The sequence below is a fragment of the Macrobrachium rosenbergii genome, chromosome 42, assembly GCF_040412425.1.
Source record: "Macrobrachium rosenbergii isolate ZJJX-2024 chromosome 42, ASM4041242v1, whole genome shotgun sequence".
NCBI classification, from domain to species: domain Eukaryota; kingdom Metazoa; phylum Arthropoda; class Malacostraca; order Decapoda; family Palaemonidae; genus Macrobrachium; species Macrobrachium rosenbergii.
Window position 1 is genome coordinate 7,716,437 of NC_089782.1, and position 25,516 is coordinate 7,741,952.

At 35.1% G+C, this 25,516-nt stretch overlaps 1 protein-coding gene across 1 annotated transcript; it reads left to right on the top strand.

The window, feature by feature from the left end:
• Positions 1 to 5,686: 5,686 nt before the first annotated feature.
• Positions 5,687 to 6,885, top strand: LOC136827610 (rhodopsin-like). Its single transcript, XM_067085086.1, has one exon. It carries the CDS (start codon positions 5,803 to 5,805, stop codon positions 6,772 to 6,774), a length of 972 nt encoding a protein of 323 aa, XP_066941187.1. The 5' UTR covers positions 5,687 to 5,802; the 3' UTR covers positions 6,775 to 6,885.
• Positions 6,886 to 25,516: the final 18,631 nt, after the last annotated feature.

The following is a 25,516-nucleotide window of genomic DNA, read 5'->3' on the forward strand; positions in this document are numbered from 1 at the left end:
GGCAATTATAGGATTAAAAGTACCCAGCACACAGATATAAATACAGATCATTGTACGGATACTTGATAATGTGGACTGTTTGTCAAAGAAAGTTTGTAGCTCTTTCTTAATAAATACTCCATTAGATACCATCCAGTTTGAATGAGGTCCTTTTAGTAATTCTACTAATGCACAGAACAATTGTGTATGAGATAAAGTTTATATATATATATATATATATATATATATATATATATATATATATATATATATATATATATATATATATATATATATATTACAGTATATATATTGCACACATATATTGGTAATAATAATGTCCTGCTCATTCAATAACCCATCCTAAATATATGAATAAACAGTGGTCATAAGTAAATTACATTAGATGTAACAGATGTTAAATCTGGCTCTTCACTTTGCTACTTGGTGAGGAGTCCAGTATACTGATAATCTTTTCCATTCCAATTACCCAGAGTCAGGTTGGATCAGTGAACGGGCTAAGTGGCTTTTCTCGTTGGAAGCATATTCTTGTTGCTATGTAAACACCTACTGTAGATGCCGAATAAATATAACCTTATTGTGGAGTATGATCTATATTACAACGGAGGGCTAATTTATGTTGTATTCTTGATTGTTATTATCATCGAATACATATTACAAGTTTATACTACTGCTATTATTATTATTATTATTATTATTATTATTATTATTATTATTATTATTATTATTATTATTAAAAACAAACATACACATGAAAGAAAATCAAAGGATAATAACTTTCAAACCAGAATTCCACAGAATACGTTATGGTTTTTGTATAAAATAAAAAGTATCGAATATAATTACAAAAGGTAACAATAGAGGTATCGAAAGATACTTAAATTTATGCATGTGTAAAAAAACATAAAGATCGGAAAAACTAGTTTGACGATGCATAGCCTTTAAAAGTAGCATTACTGATCACTGCCGGATCTAGGAGGTGAGGGGCCCGGATCTAGGAATTGGGGCTTGGAGGTTTTCATAGCCAAATTTTATTTTTTCTTACAACTGTGCCATATTTACCTTACAATTTTACGGGCTTTGCTAAAAGTACATACTATGACAGAATATAATGAAAAAAATTTACCCATATATCGGATCTTTATGATTTCTTGCGCAAAAAATTATATAAAATATTTTCATTTCTCCGTACAGCAAGTATTAACCCATGGCTTATAATTTTCCCCATGCTTAATTAGCTGTTTTGAATCAGCCATAAACAACTGTTCTTCAAATGGGCACAGTAGGATGGAAGAGTTGCAGGTAATCCTACAGAAAGTTAAAAGGAGTCTCCGTGCTAATGGCTGACGCCAGGCTGCAGAATGGTTGGTTTGATGACTAGATATCACCACTCCCTTTCCTCAAACTCTTATCTATTACCGGGTAGCAACTGAAGAAACATGCAGTTATAGAGCGAACAGTTGCTGCTGACTCATCCACGATCATACCCAAAATAAATAGACCGTACTATTATTCTACGCAAATATAAGTATCGTTTTAATTTGGAAAGTCTATAACTTTGTAAGGGAATATATTGTTTTATGTAATGATTCAAAACTACTTTTACCAACTCAACCCTGATTCTTCTTTTTGGTCTCTAAGTAACAGCAGTGGTATCTTATCAAAGGCACCAAATTAAGATATGATCTTAAACACATGCTTACACAGATCAAGTAGACAACAAATAAATAAATAAGTAACCCACAACTATTCCCACCTCCCTCATAGTGCAAGTCTCAGGAACGTAACAATAGTAACAACGATAAAAGAATATGCCGTAGCTCAAGCTTAAAACCCTTGGAAATACCTGGAATTACCTGTAAGAGGGTCTTACTCTCTGATTCTACAAAAATAAGTTATTTAATTTTGAAGTGGAAACACGGGCCATACAAACATCAAACATTTTACAATTAGAATTATATGAGTTTTCCAGTATTTTACTTATAAAACAAGAAACAACATAAGCTTATGAGCACCCTCACCACTTGCTAAGATACTGTACTTAGGTAATCCATTTTCTTGCTCAGATAATTACAAGTATGGTGCGCAGCCTCTGGGCATGAATGTTTGTCGAATGAAGTGAATAGTTCAGGTACTTTTCTTGACTTTCTAAATGTAAAGTCCCTTATTACGTCCTTAATACGTAATAAGTATAGGATATCTAATTCAGTGCTCATGATGGTGAAATTTAAAGTTGCTCCTGTATCAAGCTTGTTCATAAGGCAATTCTCAAATCGATTTCAACTTGGAAAGCGAATGTTCGGTACTGTAATTGCTCATCATTGCAACCAGGTACATCCTCAAGGCTGCTTCCAAGTTCGAAAAAATATCAATCATATTTTCATCGTGGAAAAGTTTGTAAAGGAAAAGATCAGTGCTAAAGTTATTTGGCTCTTTGTCAGCATAACACTTAAAAAAAATTGGATGACCCCATCAGGGAGTGAAGTTTCCATATTTTTGGGATAAACATCCAATAATTTCTTTTCTGCTTTAGACAGCTCTTCAGAGGACAGCTTCATTAGTCGTCTAAAGCAGTCGAACCGACCTGACTTCAGTCATATACCCTCATGTGTTCCTCAAGGGAAGTGATGATGACAGGAATGCAACATTCTGCTTTAGATTTTTCAGATCGGCTGAGCTGTGCTCTTTTTGTCTGGTCATAGGCCAGTGCATTCAAACAAATATTGCGCTGCCACTTTCGAGTGTGAACATATTCTGCAGAATCTGAAAGTTTTTGACCTTGCTCCTCCTAACTGTCGAAAGAATAGAGCTGAGATGCCAAGAGGTCTTTCAGGCTGGCCAGTGATGTAACAGCGACATTCAGACCAAGATTTTGACTTTGAGACATTCGTTGATTGCACTGACTCTCTGAAGAACATCATCCATGAAGGCAATGTAAGTGCCTGTCTCCAGTAAACAGATATTCGATGCCAGCCATTGTGCCTCACAGCATACACAAGACCTTTCATTTGGAGTCACTTCTAATATCCTGCAATATATTCATGATTTCACTGTAGCTTGACTTGAGTGCTTTTGTAGCATCAGCTCTAGAAGGCTAGTGCAGTATGGTGATGCACTTCATCACCCCTCTCTTCACCATCTGGGGTTCCGTTTTCGCCAAGGCCAATGCTGTGTACAACCCAATCGTTTATGCCATCAGTCATCCCAAGTACCGAACTGCTATGGAGAAGAAACTGCCATGCCTTTCTTGCCAGACTGGGAGGGATGAGGACTCAGCTGTGTCTGAGAATGCATCAACCACTGAAACCAATGAGAAGTGCTAAATACTTTATGGCGGCAGACTGTAAACAGAACTTGACGAGACCTAACTTATCCTTCAAAATATTTTTCTGAACTTTCTCAAATAATTCCTCTGAATAAATCCTTTGCATTATTATATTTTTTTATTAGAACCTTTTATTTATAAGATTTATCTTCTTGTATTTGTATTTTTCACAATACACATAACTGCAACAAGTAATATTGTTTATTATTTTGTTTGATTAAATATAAACGAGCATGGTTACAAATAAGCATATGCAAGTATTTAAACACACATTATATATATATATATATATATATATATATATATATATATATATATATATATATATATATATATATATATATATATATATATATATATATATATTAAATCAATTATAAGATGATATATACATAGAGACATCATGCAAATGTTGGAGAAGTGGTTCATGACAGAGCATAACAGAAAAATTATTTTCTTGTATTGCCATTGAAAGCATAGTTATTACTCTTATTTCTACAAAGCTAGGAGAAAAATGTATGAGCTCTGGTGACTTAAATATACTTTAAATAAATACTACATAAACTTAAAAGCAATGATATGATAAATACCTGAGAGTATCGTAAAGTTAGCCCGCACTTTTTCCAGATGTTATATCCGAAATTTGTACCAGACCCCACTTGAAACATGTACACTTGCTGCTTCCCTTCTTCTAAACATGTTTTTCACTAGTTCCTATGTATAATATATATATCCATATATATATATATATATATATATATATATATATATATATATATATATATATATATATATATATATATATATATATATATATATATATATATATATATATATATATATATGTATGTATATATATATATATATATATATATATATATATATATATATATATATATATATATATATATATATATATATATATATATATATATATATATATATATATATATATATATATATATATATATATATATATATACATATATATATATATATATATATATATATATATATATATACATGTGTGTGTGTACAGTATATATCTATCTATCTATATATATACATATATATATATATATATATATATATATATATATATATATATATATATATATATGTGTGTGTGTGTATATGTGTTGTTACAGTTATATCTATCTATCTATATATATACATACATATATATATATATATATATATATATATATATATATATATATATATATTTTATATAACTCCATATATATATATATATATATATATATATATATATATATATATATATATATATATATATATGTATACAGACATTCTTTTAGTAATTAATTATTACAAACAGATGAGTATCCTGAATACATAAAAACCATATGTCTATCTAAGGGCGTTTGCAAGATTTTAGGGATTTAGGGATTCCAATTCCTGTATGTAGAAGATGGCTTTAACATTTTCATTAAACTTGAAGGTAGAAGACCAACGTACTTGCTGTTGCTACTCTCAAATACAATTAACTCTATCGTCTCGAAAAACTTCCTCAACGAAGGTACCTCAAGCATAGAAATTATTATTATTATTATTATTATTATTATTATTATTATTATTATTATTATTATTATTATTATTATTATTATTATTATTATTATTATTATTATTATTACTCAAATGTTGTATATCATATTCTGACTTCTGTATTATTTCACTCGTGTCACTTTTAACTTCAAAATATATTCGTTAAGAAGTTGAAAAATGACTTAGTTTAACCATGTTCCCTTGCGTCTTAGGATTAGAGTCACTCGTAATTTATAAATATAAATTGAAAAATGTTCACCTCATGTTTTTTTATATTTTTACCAAAGATTTGAATTACATTTTTATACTATAGTGAAAGGCATTTGGGAAATGAACATGTAAAACAGTGAAGAGTAAGTTTCAGAAATATCATAAAACTAAAACTAATTGATAAATAATATTTAAGCTAACTGAATGAAGCCCACTGAAGACCTGCGGTAATCTGAAGTTTTCAAAATAATTTGCCTGATATTGGTGAAAAACAATCCAATCACTCTACACTTTTCCTAATCCTTGAATGACTGACACAAGCGAGAATTCCATTAATTTCTGCAACCATTCGTTTGGTTTCTAGGAAGATATTAAGATATTCCTTAAAAGACTGAGGCAATCACAGGTCTAAGTTATTTTTTTTTTCATCAATATTAATAGCAGATAATATGCTCGTTACCATTCATAATTAGGAAAATATTTAGGGGTGGTCGTTAAAAAATATATGTAGGTGAATATCAATGCTAACAACAAAGAACATGACATATTTTTTTTCCACGATAGTTCATAAAGCTGTATCTAACATGGGTGGCAGTGACCTCCTGCCCTCTACGAACCCATACGGTAACTACACTGTTGTCGACAGGGTTCCCCGAGAGCTTCTAAGTTACATCCACGAACACTGGTACCAGTACCCTCCCATGAACCCACTTTGGTATAGCTTAGTTGGTTTCTGGTTGTTTGTAATGGGGATGCTTTCTGTTTGTGGTAACTTTGTTGTCATCTGGGTCTTCATGAACACAAAGTCTCTCAGGACCCCATCAAATATGTTTGTTGTAAGTCTGGCCTTCTCAGATTTCATCATGATGTCTTTGGTGAACTGTTACTATCAGATGTGGGCCTTCAGCGGTTTCTTCTGCGAAATCTACGCTGCCGTAGGTTCTGCCTGTGGATGCGCTTCTATTTGGTCCATGATTTTCATTACTCTCGATCGTTACAACGTCATTGTGAAGGGTATTGCAGCAAAGCCTTTAACAACTAATGGTGCTTTGATGAGAATTTTGTTTGCTTGGACTCAAACTATCATTTGGTGCGCTCTTCCATTGTTTGGAATCAACAGATATGTCCCTGAAGGCAACATGACTGCCTGTGGTACCGACTACCTCAGTGATGATCTGACGGGCCACCTTTACCTGTATTTCTATGCTCTTGATTGCTATGTCCTTCCACTCTTCATCATCATTTATTGTTACACATTCATCTTGAAGGCTGTTGCTACTCACGAGAAACAGATGCGTGAACAGGCCAAGAAGATGGGAGTCAAGTCCCTGAGAAATTACCCAGAAGCCAGAAAGACATCTAATGTATGCCGCCTTGCTAAAGTTGCTCTCATGACTGTTTCACTGTGGTTCATGGCATGGACTCCTTACTTTGTCATCAATATGGTAGGCATGAATCACAAGCCTTTCATCACCCCTCTCTTCACCATCTGGGGTTCCGTTTTCACCAAGGCCAATGCTGTGTACAACCTCATCGTTTATGCCATCAGTCATCCCAAGTACCGAGCTGCTATGGAGAAGAAAATGCCATGCCTTTCTTGCCAGACTGAGAGGGATGGTGACTCAGCTGTGTCTGAGAATGCATCAACCACTGAACCCAATGAGAAGTGCTAAATACTTTATGGCGGCAGACTGTAAACAGAACTTGACGAGACCTAACTTATCCTTCGAAATATTTTTCTGAACTTTCTCAAATAATTCCTCTGAATAAATCCTTTGCATTATTATATTCTTTTATTAGAACCCTTCATTTATAAGATTTATCTTCTTGTATTTGTATTTTTTACAATACACATAACTGCAACGAAGTAATATTGTTTATTATTTTGTTTGATTAAATATAAACGAGCGTGGATACAAATAAGCATATGCAAGTATTTAAACACACACATTGTAGATATATTAAATAAATTATAAGATGATATATACATAGAGACATCATGCAAATGTTGGAGAAGTGGTTCATGACAGAGCATAATAGAAAAATTATTTTCTTGTATTGCCATTGAAAGAATAGTTATTACTCTTATTTCTACAAAGCTAAGAGAGAAATGTATGAGCTCTGGTGAGATGAATACTTTATATAAATACAGCATAAGCTTAAAAGCAATGGTATGATAAATACCTGAGAATATTGTAATGAACTTTTCCGTCGAAATAATTTTCTTAACTTTCCCAAATAATTCCTCTGAATAAACCCCTTGCATTATTATATTCTTTTATTAGAACCTTTCAAGTATAACATTTGTCTTTTTGTACCTATATTTTGCTCTATATACATTAAATGCACGTGCATACAAATAAGCATACGCATGTATTTATACACACATACACTCACTGCAGGTATATTAAATCAAATATGTGATTGTATATACAGAGACATCATTCACAATGTGGAGTTGGTGGTTTTTGAATAAGTACTGTACAAAAAAAACTAAATATTTTCGTGTACTGCCACTAAAAGCGTAGGTAGTACTTATATATCTACAAAGCTAAGAGCAAAAAGGAACGACCTTTAGTGACATACATATATATACTATCAATAATTGCGGGAAGAGCGTAAGTAATGGTATGATAAATACCAGAGAGTATCACAATGTTATCCCTTTTTCCAAATGCTGAATCCAAAATTCGTACCACACCCCATATGAAATATGTAAATTATTTTTTTCTTATAAAATTTTCAACAGTATATTGAATCACAAATAAACATTCTGCTTCTATTCTTGCAAAACATATTTATCGTAATGGTTCTTTGAAGACGTGATACTGACGGCTAGCTGATAAAACAGGTTTTTTTAAATTTAACTTTTTTATAACGAATTATTATTAGTACTTTTGCAAAATAATTTCATAAAGTTACATGAACCATATAACAAAATACCATACACATACTCATAAACATAATATATATATATATATATATATATATATATATATATATATATATATATATATATATATATATATATATATATATATATATATATATAATATATATATATAATATATATATATATATATATATATATATATATATATATATATATAAAGTTTCAGTAAAAGGCCGACTACCTGGAAATCTTAATTTCATTTTGAATAATACTGCCAATGCTAGGTAGTACCGCACATTTCATGGTGCTGCCTTTCGAGGTATATAGCTTCAGCATCAGGCTGAAATTATGATAAAGCATGAAATATTTGAAAGTGCAATAAAATTTATTGTCTAAATAAAATTTAATATCGGTAAATTAAATAAAAACAGCTACAAGAACTTAGAATATAAATGGAACCTAAAGTTAAAAAGTTACTAAACCACAAAAAAAGGAGAAAATACAATCTAACAATACAAACATAATGATACAAACATAAAAAGACGAGAAAATGCAAAATAAAACTAAAAAATACAGAGTAAAATGGCTGTTGACCTGTTGCCTACCTTTTAAAATCAAATTATAAGATTGCTGATTGCATACTTGATAAGTGGTTGCTCTGTTCCTGTTTTGTATTGATGAGTAAAGACTGAAATTAGGAGTACTGTCTGGTTGAACAGAAAGACCCTACTTTAAAGTACAGGTTAGTGAACGAATGGCCTTGTGCTAAATTGTACTCGCTTAAGGCTGAAAAAGATGAGAGACCTCAGTTCCAAAATTCTGTATCTGAGCAATATTTAAGAACTAGTTCTCGGTAGCTCACGCATAGAATGTTGGATCACACAGGTCTCTCTTTTAGAAAAAGATGTCCACTTTCAAAACCATCTTTTTCAGCCTTCAGAGATTACAGTTAGCACAAGGCCATCCATTCACTAGCCTGCCTTGAAAGAATGGTCTTTCTCTTCAAACAGATAGGGGCCCCTAATTTTAGTTTTTGCTCATAAAGTTGAAACTGGAACAAAATAACAACTACTCCGGTATACAATTAGCAGTCATTTAATTGTTTTTATAAGGTATGCAACAGATCAATAGATATTTTACTTTGTATTTGATAGTTTTAGTTTGTATTTCCTATTTCTTTTAATTTTGCATTTTTACGGTTAATTTTGTATGTTTTTATTTGTTTTCCTCATGTTTTAGTAGAAAATCCATTTTGTGGCACTTACAGCAGTTTTATGTTTTGTCAGTTATTGCAGCCTGTTGAGGTTATTTACCTGGAAAGCTTGCATAATATGTTCTACCTAGCCCTGGCAATATTATTCATTTTCAAGTAACATTATATATATATATATATATATATATATATATATATATATATATATATATATATATATATATATATATATATATATATATATAGTCTCAGTAGAGGGTGGCTACTTGGAATTCTTAGCCTGATGATAAATAATATTGCCAAGGACAAGTAGAACATTCTTTATTTCGCGAGCTTTCGAGGTATATAACCTCATCATCAGGCTGAAAAACTGACAGAGGTAAAAATCACTAAAATTGCAGTAAAATTAATAAATTGTCATACTAAAATCTTAGGTAAAAAGCTAACCAGAAATGGAAAGAGTAGAAGTACAAACTAAAAATGAATGATAAAAATATGAAAATAAAAAAACTCAAACATGAAAAAGATCAAAAGTCAACAAACTACCACACACAAAGTAAAATGTCTAACATCGTTGGAAATTTTACTTTGCATGTGGTAGTTTGTTTACATTTTACCTTTTTTATGTTTGAGTCTTATTTGCAATATATATACACGAAATCATTGTCATAGAATCCATATATATATATATCCATATTATCCGTATGTGTAGTAGCAGCTAGCAAGCCCAACATGCAAGGTATATGGTATTTCCCTTTTTTTTTTTTTTTTTGTTCATTCAAATGCGAATTTCTTCTTTTTACCTTTGGAATTCACTATAGCAACTGCTTTGTGACTCTACGGTAATGTATTTCTTTATAAAGTTGTTTTAAATGAGGTCTGAAATTAATTATCAGGTAGTCTGACAACACCGCCACCACGCACACCAACACTATCAAGATCGCACAACCACCACCAAACTCTCTCTCTCTCTCTCTCTCTCTCTCTCTCTCTCTCTCTCTCTCTCTCTCTCTTCAAAGCCTCACTTAAACAGTTCGTATTGAAATCTATCTACGAGGTTTTTAACTATTGCAGATAAATTCATGCTTGCAGTCTCTCTCTCTCTCTCTCTCTCTCTCTCTCTCTCTCTCTCTCTCTCTCTCTCTCTCTCTCTCATTTATGAATTTCCTTCATGAATGGGATTAAACATCAAGTCATACTAGAAAACAACCCAAGAATGTTTGCCCCTGCAAGTCAGTCTCTCTCTCTCTCTCTCTCTCTCTCTCTCTCTCTCCTTCTCACCATTTTAATCAGGTAAGTACCCAGATATATGTATATATCAAGTTTATTCAAAGCAATGAATTCAAGAGAGAATTATTAATCACATTAAAGAAAAGCATTTTCAACGATAGTACATATACTTTACATGACAAAACAATTCAAAAGAGATGTAGGAAAATTTTTCTGAGTTCTTCAAAGTTTTCCAGGGCAGAACCAGGAACTGCTCAACAGACCCAGACAAAATTTGGCGCACTGCCCCTGTGTGACCCCAGGAAGGTTATAACCCTAAAATCAAACACAGACAAATTTACTGAAATTTTTGTTCTTACCAATTCTGTTAGGATTAATGGTCACTTTTCTTCCAGGCGCTGTCAGACGTATGATTAATCAATTTTTTATCAGATATTATGTGAATTTTGATCATAATTTATGATAATTATTAATATATATATATATATATATATATATATATATATATATATATATATATATATATATATATATATCTCTCGATAAAATCAACATTTGAAAACCTATATGGACAATTTCTATAATAGACCATTCAGACTTCGGCATACACTTTCCCCGAGAAACGCCACAGGGAACTGAAACACGTTCGTTAACATGCACGGGAAACCAAAAACAGTTGCAGCTCTCTTTACAGTGATAATAATTTAACATTTTTACAGCCACTGGAGATTTTATCTTAATAACTTATGGATATTCTGAAGCTATTTGTCAAGCTGACAGCCTACCATCTTGGTTTTATGCAATAACGATGGCATACCAGTCTTGAAAACGAGATAATAATAAGGCAACTGAGCGGTCCCTGGTTAATTGAAGTTGTGGGCGTGCCCAAACCACATTTCGTCCCCATAGACCTACTGACATGTCTTTCATCAGTTGCGGTTGCTTTTTCGTTATTGCTGTGTAACCATACTGTTAAAGTCTGATCTGACTGAAAGAAGGTAGAGAGAGAGAGAGAGAGAGAGAGAGAGAGAGAGAGAGAGAGAGAGAGAGAGAGGAGGGGGTTGGGGCAGGGAGGAAGGCTAACATTATCACAGGCTTTCGTTGACGTTGAGGCAGTTCCTGTGTGATATTCGCATTTAAATATGACTTGACGCGATCACTGACGTGGCATTCTTTTGTTCATGGAGGGTATATATAACTCGTCAAAGGGTACCCTGCAACGTTTCATCTGCTATTCATTTCCATTAGTGAATCTCTTCACCTACTAACCTATCGGTATACGTGAATTTCCATTCATTGCGGAAGTCTGTATGACACTGTTACCGTTTCCCCGAGCAGTGAGTCTTCTTTAATGAATTTAAGACAGAATTATTAATCACAGGAAAGAAAAACATTTTCAATGATAGTAACATGCTTTTCACATCAAAACAATTTAAAGTTGTAGGAAAATTGTTCTTAGTCCTTCAAAGTTTTCCCAGGCAGCTCCAGGTTGATCATCTAATATATTATATATATATATATATATATACATATATATATATATATATATATATATATATATATATATATATATATATATATATATATATATATATATATATATATATATATATATATATATATATATATATATATATATATATATATATATATATGTTGCTAGAAACATCACAGAACGGTTCCTTCCCAGGCAGCCACGTGAATTGCATGCAGTGGAAACAAACAGGAATCGCCTTTGAAGAAGCAGTACACCTAAACTGCCCAAGGCAGTAAACACTGGCAGGAAACAGGGGTCATATAAGGCCGAACTTGGGTCAACAAGGACCGAAGCAAACAGACCACTGACCCCAGTGACATGCTGCTGTGTGATACCTTGTCACCGAGTAACCGCTCACCCCTCTTTGTCTGGCCAACCACCTACCATCCAAAGTGCTTCCTTAAAGTGCCATGTGTAGAAGTCCCTCATCTGAGAACCCATTGACTCTGCAACCATGGATCTTCGCTGTGTGGTTGGTGAGTATTCAGTCATTTATCTTATACTCTTATCTTATTCCGTTTCCTTTTCCCCTTGCAATATACTGAGACCCAGAATCATTGTCAGTAATCAGTTATCTGTGTTAAAGAGTAACTTACCTGATCATTTTTGACGTCAGCTCCTTAAGCCTTTGGCATTCCCTCTGTAAAGATTAGTCTGTGCTTTGGCTTAACCAGTGATTGCGTTCCTTTCTCTATATATTCCAGAAAGGGTGCGTGTACGGCTGTAGAACCGTCTGCCTCCACTATGCCCCTATGTCCATCCATCAAGCTATTCCTGAAGTGTTATTCATCATATTTCATTCCCTATTGAGTGGCACTCTTAATCTTTTCAATTGTACAATTAAGCTTGAAAGGTGCCAATAGCCCAGTGTATATGGCTCTTTGTAATTAATTCTTCTGAGTAATGTAAATACATTTAATTAATTTAGACCCAGAATTTCTCTCCTGAGTACTTCCATTGCTTACAATATAATTCTACTTAAATTATTCTTGTACATGTTGGTCCCCAGTCAGATGTATCATTGCCAAGGTGAGAACGTACAGATCAACCAACACTCGTATCAGTGCCTTGCAAACCCTTAGTATTTTTCAACATTCAGCATACTAGCGTCCAAATATTGCATATTTGCTAAACTGTTAGTTGCAGGATTAAGATGAATCCTTAGCGTAAATCCATTTACATTCTATGGGCATACAGTTGGACAGAGGTTATACAGCGTAAGTATCCATGTTAATATTTGGTGTTCATAAATCTGTGACTGGGAACTCGTAAATTCCAGAACTTCATATTGCATGCATTCATAAGAGCAGAGCGAGCCTTGAAGAGACGAATTTCCATTCATTCCGCTCTGTAGTAGTGTTGCCATTTAGGTAGATTGATCAGGAACTGCTGCTACTGCATATCGGCAAATTGCATGACTCAGCTACTCAGGAATTTAGCCAGGAAGTGAATCAGTGAAAGTAATAACTCTAGAGAAGAGTGCAAAGTTTCTCTCTATCTGTGTAGCGGAATTCGCTACATCCGCTTAGTTAGGAAAGTCATATCTGGCAACCTACTTCATTACCAAGGTAACGCTTACTTGGTAACAGCAGGGTTGTGCTCAGGTTCCGCCCACCACCAACCTGTTTTCATTACAGCCTGCTTTTGCTTGGAGGAGAATTAGCGTTACAAGTTTGCAGTTCCTAGTCCCTGTGAATTATCATTTGTGCTTTTAAGTGTTGTTACCTTTAGCCTATGCCCATGCGTCATTTCATTCAGGATAGAGTTGTAGTTCATTTTGTACCTCCTAAACAGAGAAGTGTCCGTGCATACATCTGTTTTGTTTTGACTGCTAGAGCAGCTGCTCTCTTGCCTCACACGTCACCTGTAACTTTCACTTTTCGCCACCATTTGGAGTGAATTGTCAGCTGTCAGCAGCCATTAGCTATCCCACAGCCTTGATGTATCTCATGATTACACGAACACGATCACTGTACAATTTTTACAAAGTCATTTAAACTTCCTTTGGGTCACATGCAAGCCATTTTCTTACATAACTGTCAGTAATTTATGATAGCATTGTAATTTCTACCAACCGTGGCAATTCTTTGATAAGAATCCATTCTTTAACAAGCATAATCATTCATTGATGATGCATCCCATATGTCGGAGATAAGACTTTGAACTCTTGCTTACGAGTAACATTGTCAGTGTAAACATTTATTTGTGATCATTGTTATTGGTATACAAACTATAGCTTTACAACTTGCTTAGTACAAGAACAAATCCTAACTTATGAGTATACGCCACTAAACACTGGAAGTCAGTTCTGCCTCACCAACCACGGCAATATTTTTGCAAACCAATTAATGCTTATACTCCATTAAAAATCCGCGCTCACACGTTTTTATTCCATGTTACCATCCATAGCCAAGCTACTTGAATAGTGGGTATCAAGAGCACATTTTTACTCAATTCTCCGGAATGAGTCCACACTCCTAAATGTCACAAACACAGTTTATTGAACTCATCCACACCAGCATACTATTATTTGTGGTGTCTTGTTTATGTTCTTCAGAACAAACCTTAACTTTTGCACTATAACCAGTCCCATCCATGTGCAGGTAACCTAGCCATTCTTCAGAGCAAACCAACTGTTCTTCAGAGCAAACAAACCTTTCTTCAGAACAAACACACCATTCTTCGGAACAACCCAACAGTTCTTTGAACAACCTACCATTCTTCAGAACTGCACCTCTGCACTCAGGGAAATGAGTGAACTTTACATGCCTTGCTCAAGTTTTTTTACTCTGCCTAACTTCACCTGTGAGCTCACTACACATTGAGTACCTGCTCCAAGTCTGCGTCATTTGCGTAACTTGGGCAGTGTTATCGCAACCTGCGAACCTCTTGTGCACACAACTACTTCCTCTCTTTCTCAATCCTCAGAGGATAAGATTCTGGTGGACAATTCTCTAGCATCTCAGCTGGTCGTAGAGATCAAGGAACTGCAACGGTATATGGTAGAAATTGTTGGCGCCACCCTTGTTTCAGTTGTCACAGCAGCCAGAGTAGGAGCATGCCAGCGCCTTCCCCAACTCTGTTTCACTGACTCTTCCTATAACATCGAACCATCAACCTAACAGAAATTTGAGGAAGAAAAGTCAGCAGCGTAGAATGTCCACCAGAGCCACCAAGCTCCCCTGGCACTCATGCCCATATGGAACAGTGCCCCACTTTAATTGAGTAATTTGGCACCCAACCAGAGTAGGATGCCAGGTTACTTTCTTACTATCACTCCTTTGCAAACTTACAAATTGCTTTCTCCTTGTAGCTTTAATCATTAATATCCTCATTTTGCACCTTATAATGGCTCACTTTTTACTCTGCACCACCGTTTTACTTTGCGACACACTCTGCCTAATGCATAGTGCCATCTGCCAGATCTCCTGGCCCTATGAGTTATTGACTTTCCTTTCCAGGCAATTGCTTGCACGGTAAATCTGAACCCTTGCAAAAGGAATTTAATTGTATGTTACAGAGCCACTGGGCCCATACAACACAAGTGCCAGAGTTGGTCCAGTGCTACCACCTTAGCAAACCATCATGGCACTCACCAACTGAATAGTCACATGAATAACTATGATGCAGAACGTTATAAAGGCATTTAGATTTGTATCAAATTGTACCCCTTTTAGCTAAATCTGGCAGAAACCAGTCCTAGTCTATATGCATGTGTCCTCACATTTAACATACCTTAAGTATACCTGTTGTATAATTTACAATATTACTTGAGAGCAAATTTAAATCGGTTCATATTCAAATTACTCAAAGTAAAAAAAAAATTGAGGGTGCCACGTAACTAACTCATGCAAGCTAACTCTGAAACCTTGAAAACTCTTAAAAGCGGACTCCTTAGTATAAAATTATTCTAACACATTTTGCAAAGTCTTGAGGCGAGAGACAGCAAATTGTAAGCATTTGGGCTGATTTGCAGACATTCACGCCCGAAAGGGGGAGCTGCTAGAGGTATCACTACTTCACAGCCTTCTATGCTAGCTTTTAGGAAGCCCACACAGGGTGCCGGGGAGACACACCTTTACGTGCTCCCTGTTAATTAAATTTTGACTATTAATTCATCAGGGTCTCGGTACTCTCACTCATTAAGCCTCTCCAAAGAGTCTATCTTAATCTGCTTTTCTGCTGGCCAAAAAACTCCTCCTTCCAGGCAGAACCCTTCCTTCCTGGCCACCACGTGAATTACCTGCAGCGGAAACTAATGGGAATCGCCCTTGAAGAAGCAGTACACCTGAACTGCCCAGGGCAGCAAATACTGGCAGGAAACAGAGGTAATATAAGGCCGAACCTGGGTCAACAAGGACAGAAGTAGACAGACCACTGGTCCAGTGACACGCCGTAGTATGATACCTTGTCGCCGAACAACTATTAATCCCTCTTTGTCTGGCCAACCACCTACCATCTAAAGTGCTGTGTTAAAGTGCCAAGTGTAGAAGTCCCATTCGTCCGAGAATCCATCGACTCTGCAACCATGGATCTTCGCTTAAGGAATTAACGTACTGTGTGGTTGGGGAGTGTTCGGTCATTTGTCTTATACTCTTATTTCACTCTGTTTCCTTTTCCCCTTGCGTTATACTTAGACCCAGAATCGTTGTCGGTAATTAGTTATCAGTGTTACACGTCTCGAACTGTCGGCCTAAACAGCTCACGTCTCTTCGCTGCTGGGAGAAAGGGAGCTGGGAATCTGGCACGATACATATACAAGTGCTACCAGGGTCTAAGCGATGTCAGGCAGGGCAGCCAATCGAGGTTACGGTCTACCCCAACGCCAAATCAAAGTCCTTCAAAACAAGTCATCGTGCTTACCCCATATGAAAAATGGGAAAAAAGCACGTTAAACGAAGAAGAAGAAAAAGTTAAAGAGTTACATACCTGATCATATTTGACATCAGCTCCTTAAGCCTTCAGCATTCCCTGTGTAAAGATTAGTGTGTGTTTTGGCTTAACCAGTGATCGTGTTCCTTTCTCTATATATTGCAGAAAGTGTTTGTGTACTGCTGTAGAACCATCTGCCTCCAATGCGCCCCTGTGTCCATCAGTCAAGCTATTTCTATTGTGTTATCCATCATATTGCATTCCCTATTGAGTGGCACTCTTAATCTTTTCAATTGTACATTTTAGCTTGAAAGGTGTCATTGCCAAGGTAAGAACGTACAAATCAACCAACACTTATCAATATATATATACATATATATATATATATATATATATATATATATATATATATATATATATATATATATATATATATATATATATATATATATATATATATATATATATATATATATATAGTATATATATATATATATATATATATATATATGTGTGTGTGTGTGTGTGTGTGTGTATGTATATATATATATATATATATATATATATATATATATATATATATATATATATATATATATATATATATATATATATATATATTACAAATGAAATCATTGTCGTAGAATCCATACCATACCACAGATTGGTATATCTTTTAGCAGGATCTATGCGTCTATGAGACAGCATTGTTCATAAATGAATTACATTTAGAGATGTTAATCATTTACTTATTATTGCAGTTTTTCTAAGTTTTCTAAGAGTTCCCGTTTTTTCTTTAAAATTTGACAATAAACAGAATAGTGGGTAATCTTTGTACAGACAGACGTCAAAGTAAATATCAGTTACCGCCACGCTCGTTAAGAATATCTACTGTCACTGAGACGCTGAATATGTCTATCCAGCTTCATAAAGGCAAAAAAAAAAAACCTATCTTTCTGAATTGATTGTCTTTGATGAAAATTGTACATGTTTAGAGATGTTAAGGAAAAATAGCATAATTTTTTTTTTTATAGAAGCTATATTTTCTGTTGCGTACTTTCAACATCTTTCACACTAGTCTTCTTTAACGCTGTTGGAGCATTTTCTATCAAATCATACTTTCGTCGAAGAAGACGTCAAGGCCACTGCTGCTACTTACACAGTAATGCATTGAGATCGAAAGTCGCTGGAAAAATAACCGCCGGTCGTTAAGAGGTCAACATGACACAATGTTTACCAAGGTTCCTATCGGTTGTTTTGATATCAGATGCGTTCGTTGAGAAGTCTATTAAAAACACTTGAAAGAAAACAAGAACGAAATAAAATTGCAGCTTGAACTAAATCCACGCATAAATTTATATGCAAAGGAAAAGGGAAAATAATTGCTCAGGGAAGCGTTTTCTTTTTCATCGGTGACAGTAAAATGTTTCAACTTACTCAGCGCCACGTTACAATTTTATATGTGATATTTCATGAAATTCGAAATGTCCTTTGCACTGGATCTTTTTGATAAGAATCCTAAGTATTAGTATTCAATATACTTCCGATTCATAAATCAAGTTCTTTTCTTTTTGTGGATTTGAAGGCACCATTTTAGACGTGTGAAGTCTCATAGTATTTTACCATTAGTTAGACCGTTAGAATTTATCTACCCAGAAGAATGGGCTTAACTCTCCCTCTCTCTCTCTCTCTCTCTCTCTCTGATACTAAAGAATGTTGATACAGATCCTTAGCTTTCGCGCAAGGTAACTTGGGACGCTTACAAAGATTCAAGACTTCACGATCATAGTGGAGTCTTGTCAAGAACCTTTACTTCACTCCTCCAGTTCCTTTAGCTAAGCACTTTCATGGATTGTCTCTCCAAATCTGAGTCTTTAAGATGCTTAACTGATTTATGAACTTAGATAATACTCAAAGAAGATTGCTTGGCCACTCCAATACTTCTTTTACATCTTGCCATATCCTGAAGTAACGATTGAAACACCTTCTTACACTGCTCTTTGTCAGTTTTTTTTTTTTTTATTGTGAAATTATCTAATATGAAGTTTTACTTTCACGTCACTCCTTGAACTTCATACATACAGCAAAAAATTAGAATGAGGGTGAAAGAGTACATAGGTTGTCACGATAGATAATCATAAATAAACAAAATGATGAACATTAAATCACAGAAAATTCTAATTAGATTCTTAGAATGCCAATCTCAAGAAAAAGAGCGAAATTCTATTCAGAAGAAACTATCTTGTCGTAACAGAATGTAAGGATATTGTTTTCCATTGCCTACAATACAAACACCATGAGTATCACAGCATGACATTGAAATATGGAGCGTTATTGGGTAATGTAAGAAAGTTTTCTTTTTTCAAGAAAATACTAGTTATCCGTCAATTGAAATATTGTGTGGGAATGGTATACCTAAGTTTACTTCTAGGAGCGAGTGAATTTTTTTCCTCGGCTTTGCTAATTCATGAAGAGTTAGGTATTCTGATAACATTCTCCACTCCATCCACCTGGAACCAGGTTAGATCAGTGAGCGAGCTAATTGGCTTTTCCCGTTGGAAGCATATTCTTGATGCCATGTTATAACCTACGTGGCGAGGAAATTGTGGCCCAGTTTATGGATAATGATATATATAATAATTGAGAATTTCATTATTATCATCGAATAAATGTTACAAGTATATACTTCTGTTTACGGGCAGTTTTGTTTAAGCAGACGATTATTATTGTTAGCTGAAAATCATATATATATGGCAGGAACAAAGGGTCAACTAAAAGCTTCCACTTCCTAGCTGATCTGAACAATGTCTGGATCTGGCTGCTGCACCTTTATAAGGGCTCCTCTGTGTATTATGTTTGAGTCTTTGAAGCACAAATAGTATATTAAAATGTGTACGACATTTTTTGCAAGTTTTCCATTTGTTTCTCAGTGTGAGTGTGTGTTTGTGTGTGTTTGTTTGTTTGGTGTCTAGTATTAGGGCGTGATTAGCAACACATTTAAGGAAGGGAATAAAGCAATAATATTTAAAGACCTTTTTGTATTCAGAGGAACTGTGATAAGCAAGCCAGCTTGAGCGTGTATGGGGATAGTTTGTACTGAAAGACTGGCCTGTAGTGTGAAATGACGGACTTACGTGATTACCGAAAAACAAGACTTCAGTACTGTAGTACTGACAACCTTTTTCATTGTGTGTGGGGAGGCGTGAACTTGTGAAGTATTTTGTCAGTTTGGCCTAGCATTTCGAGAGTGCGGTTGTCTGTGAACTGACTACTGATGTCGACTTCACGGGAAGAGAAGACCTTTTGGTTGGAGTCTATTGAACTTTATGGAGGACAACCTTCATTATGGAAAATAAAGTGCTGACTATTCTGACAGACGTAAAAAGGCAGCGTCTTGTGATATTTTAGTTTCAAAATTACAACAGAAAGATAGCTCAGCTACTAAAGATACAGTAGCCAAGAAAATTAACAGCATGCGTTCTGCTTTTCGTAAAGAGTATAAAAAAAGTAATCAGCTCGCAGAGATCAGACGCCAACAGCGAGGATTTGTACCATCCAATATTATGGTACTTTCAATCGCTGATGTTCCTCAAGGACCGGGAAACTCCAAGAGAATCCGTGAATAATATTGATGAGGTAAGGAAAATTTTCCATTCCATATAGTCATGTTCATTACAATAAAACAATCATTTCCATATTTTCAAATAGTAAACGCATAAATAAAAACAATCTTTGTAATATTGTAAATCAAAATATAAATACAATTAGTTCCATAAAGAAATGTTTATAAAACGTACATAGCTCAAAACAGTGTTGTATAAAGAATGAATGGAGCAATTTATATATAGCCTATATTATATATATATATATATATATATATATATATATATATATATATATATATATATATATATATATATATATATATATATATATATACTAATGGATGTATACACATATGATTATGAGAAGCTTAATGATACAAAATTGTTGGTCAGCTATTATTATACATGTTCTACAGTATATGTAGTTCTTCAATTGAAAATAAATATTTGTTTTTGGTTTGAAACTTGTTTACCTTCAAATATTCCTTTGGCAGTGAAGTCCATATTGCTTTGGACACTTCAGGTATAATTTTTCCTAGTGACTGGGCAGAAATGATGGTGGTGAACTTTAAATCCTCGTAACTTCGTCCAGTTGCGACGAATCTCAGTGTGGCTATCAACCTTTCATGGGCTGATATGGATTTTCTCATACAGGTATCTTGTTCTTTTATGAAGGGTTTTATTATGGAGAGCAATTCCAAAAAAGTCTCGTAGTCCATTCTAAGATAATTAAACTAGTCGCGTAGGACACCTTGACCTGGTGAGGGGCTAAGGGACCCCTGGCCTTTGGGCCCGCGTCCTGACGAATCATCCTACGTAGTTTTTGGTTTAAATGCCGTGGACATTTCCACATTCGCAAAATTTTACTGCTTAGGTGAGTCTGAGAAGGGATCGTTTTTTGGAAGGGGTTCGCATTCGAAGTTAACTGTGGGAGTTGTGGTGGTTAAGTCGCCACCTGAGACAGTTTGGACCTAAGAGATGGTGATGGGATTTTTCCTATTGCTATCTTGAGGGTGGAACCATCTCCGGGGATCAGCCCATCGGAATCCAGGGGGGAGGGGGCGGTTGGGCTGGTGTTTGGAGGTGGGACTCCTGGCTTTTGTCCAGAAGCCCACCAATATGGTTGGAGTGGGGAGTCAGCCCCCACTAGTGGGGGCAGGACTCCCAGCAGGCGGATTGGCTTATACCTGGGCCACAGCAAGCATACTGGTGCTATCCTGAAAGGGTAGGGCATGGGGTGGACTGTTGGGAATCAACTTTCACTTGTGCCATTGGTGGAGAATGCGAATACCTGACTGATCCACAATACTTTCTTGATATAACCAAGCAGTTTTGGGTGGCTGGATGGGCCAGTTTGAGTGTGGTGGTCTGATGTGCGCATGCTTGGCAGCTTGGTGTCTCTTCGTGGGCTTTGGCAGGATGTTTTTGGTGGGGAAGTTGGGCAGTAGAAGCTGCCCGGTTTTCCATTTTTTTTTTTGTGCTGTCAGGATCCGTGCTGGGGCTCTTGGGTGTCGGGTGTGCACTTTTTGGACTTCTGCATGTGGACTGGTTTAAATTTATGGATTTAGCTATTAGTTCTCCCTCCCCTGGATCCGGTGACTTAACGGCACTGGCAACGACTTCTGGCATGAACATGGATACAAGCTTGGCTGTTGGACAGAACCAAACACTGAGACACCAGGGCGTTAGTAAATTTGGTGGATTTGATCCAAATAATAGGGTCCTTTGCTGATCTAATGTAGGCTTGTCATTAGATTATGAATGTTTATAGTGTAGTAAAGCAATCTGGCAAAGTGGAAAGAATTAAATTAATTCTAGAAAAAGATAAGCAGTCATTTTCTGCTTTTGTTAAATTTTCCTCTCCCTTGGAAGCTGGCGAGGCACAACAAAGACTCCATGGCCACATTCTAAATGACTCAGTTCTCAGCACGAAAGTGTTTTCAGTGAAAACTTAAATAATGAGCCATTTGATTTTATTCCTAAGACTGAAGAACATGGACCAGCCCCATGTACCAGAGATCTTCCTCCCCATTTATGGCATGTTGCTATCTACAAGGAGGTAGGGAAAAATTTAATAAAAGCTGCTGAATGTATTAAGAGCAAGGTTGGTTCCATTCCCATTGGAAATTTAAAACGCTATGGAAAGAACCTTCTAATAAAAGCTGGTAATGAGACTCAAGCAGTTCTGCTATCAAATTTTAAACCTACTGAAAGTGGAAATATTGAATGTATTTCATCTCACAGATTCTTTAACACACTGAAAGAGGTAGTTTACTCAAAAGACTTGCATGTTTTTGAAGAGGAAGAGATTCTCCATCGATGTCCTCCTTGTGTATCTCATGTAAAAAAACTGGAAGGGGATGCAGCTATCCTTTTAACCTCCTCCTCCAATTACCTACCTGATACCATCATTGTTGGCCATGAGAGGATGCAGGTTAAAAAATATAAAAGAAATCCCAAACAGTGTCGTAAATGCTTTGAATATGGCCACGGTCAAAGCTCTTGTGATAACAATAAAAGATGTCCTGTGTGCTCCCCAGAGCACGATAATTTTGATAAGTGCGAAGCAGCCTGATACTGTTTCCTATGGAAGGGTAATCACGCTCCAAATTCTAGGGCTTGCCTCAGATATAGATTTGAACAAGAAGTGTTGGCAGTGGTTGATAACGAACATGTCAGCATTGGCAAAGCAAGGCACATGGTAATGGGGGCAAACAAAAGACTATACCTGCAAGCCGAAGTGAATAGTGTGTGGATAGGACTGCAGTTCTTCAGTCTTTAATTCACGCCAACTGACTGTTTGGAGTGAGCGTGTATGGGGGCCTTACGGGCAGCTTTAGGGAAAAGATAAGAATGAGTTAGCTCTATCAGAAAATTAGAAAACTTGTTAAACTTAAGTTTGGCTTCCAACACTATTTCATGTGAATTTTTTCAATGACAACAAATTTGCAGAAACCTTTCCTTGAGAAGCAGCAACTGACTGTTAACAAAGGTCTTCAATTCGTCTCCTGCTTTCTTTACATGTAATTAATTTTTCATTGTGTCAAGAATTAAATTGGTTGTTTGGATACAATTTTGTGTTTCCTTAGCAAATATTTTAGATGTTTGTCTTAACAATTCTTCTTGTGCAATTAGTACAATCAAAGCTTGTTGTGTATCTCTTAAGTGGGTCTTTATGTCTAGTATTTCCAAATTTACCTTTATCAATTCGTTTTCTGAGGTACAGATTTTTCCTCAGAAAAAAGTTAGACTGGTACGATCTCCCAGAAATCACCGGTAGACCTCCTGAAGTGATAGTTGGTATTATAACAGCTAGTGGTTGTTCCATCGCACAGATTTCTTCTAGATCCTGAAGATCATATTCCTTAGTGTTTATTCTGTTCCCTCATTACATAACTTTGGCTTTGGATCTAGTGTCAACTAGATCAATAAGACATTTAAATGTGTCCTGTTTGATGGCTGAGATCTTGAATATCACTGTAATCTATTGTAACTCCTGCATATTCATTAATCAGACTGACTTGTCCCTTATCGTGTATGATACTTCCTGTAGTGATTGTAGCTTCGACTATTGGTATTTGCTTGTAATTCATTCACAGAATGAATATCATCAATACTTGTATTTCCATTTTAGGTTACCTGAAAGGGTAATTTGATTTCAGTATTTACTTCTCGGTTATTAGTACCCTAACTATTCAAACATTAGTCAAAGAAAAATTAAAAGTGAAGTTGGTGCGGCCTTTAACTCCAGACTCTTTATTTTGAAACAGACTGGTTAGTGTAGGTAATGCAACAATGAAAAAATATCCACTACCAAGTCAGCCCATTAAAGCTAAACTCAGCGATAAAGAAAATCAAATATTGGGAATATTAATGGACTGTAAATAATAGCATAAAGAAATTTACTGAAATCTAACTCAGCTTGTTCTTAGATTGTAGCTTGTTCTATCTTCCAAGTCTTCTTTGTTTCATTTATCCCATTCTTCTGTTATTAGTAGCTTCTTGACTTCTTTTAACTTTTTCCTTATGTATACAAATCTCTTCTAGGGAATCTGCATATGTAGAAGGGTCAGAGTTACTCATTCTTCTTACCTTCAGTTTAGTTTCTAGTACTTCTGTTACTCAACATGGGCCTGTAAACCTTGTAGCTAACATAATTTATTCTGCTTTTCACTTCTCTTTTTATGTGTACTGTATCTCCAATTTCATAATTTGCGTGTTTCAAATCTTCTTGGTGTCTTTCTGTCATAGTCTTCCGTGCTTCCTCAAGATGTTTTGGTATAGCTTTAAAGTTATTCATTCGTATTTTCATAATCTCCTGTATAATTAGAGAGAATTGGTTGATTTAAAGCTTTCATAGGTTTTGCTTGAATACTGATATATCTTTCATTCAACGACAATTGTGCTATGGGTAGATTAATGCCCTAGTCTGGTTCCTGTCTAACTATATGTCTCAATGTCTAAAACTGCTGTTATATCTTGCTACTAGTCCATTGCTTGCAGGATGATGATGTTGCATGTTTACCTTCTCTACACATTTTTAAATCATAGAATTATTAAATTCTAATTCGTTATCTAAGCTCATCAGTGTGGAGCTCAGTGATGGCAGAATACCTTGTCAAAGAGAACAATAGCACAATCTCTAGCAAGCTTAGATGTTAATGGCACAACTCTGTATATCTGGTAAGTGCACCAATACATACATACCAATATGCTTTCATTTCACCTGCTTTTGTGTAAATTGGTGATTAAATCTATTGCTACTCTCTCCAATGGAGTCTGTCGGGTAGGAAATTTTCCCATAGGACTTCCTTATCTGTCGTTCCCTTGTAACTGTTGCAAATATATTTAATGAGATCCTTATAGAGTTCTTTTATATATTTATAGACATCCTTATAGTCTTATTCATGAAAAAGTTCCTTGATATGTCATTTTTTTTTTTTCATTTCGACCAGAGTGAGTCTTACCAGATTGCCATGTAAATTCTTTTTGACTACTATTATATGCAATGTTTGAAAATGATTGACACCCCGAGTTAACCGACATAATACTTCATTTATAGTTC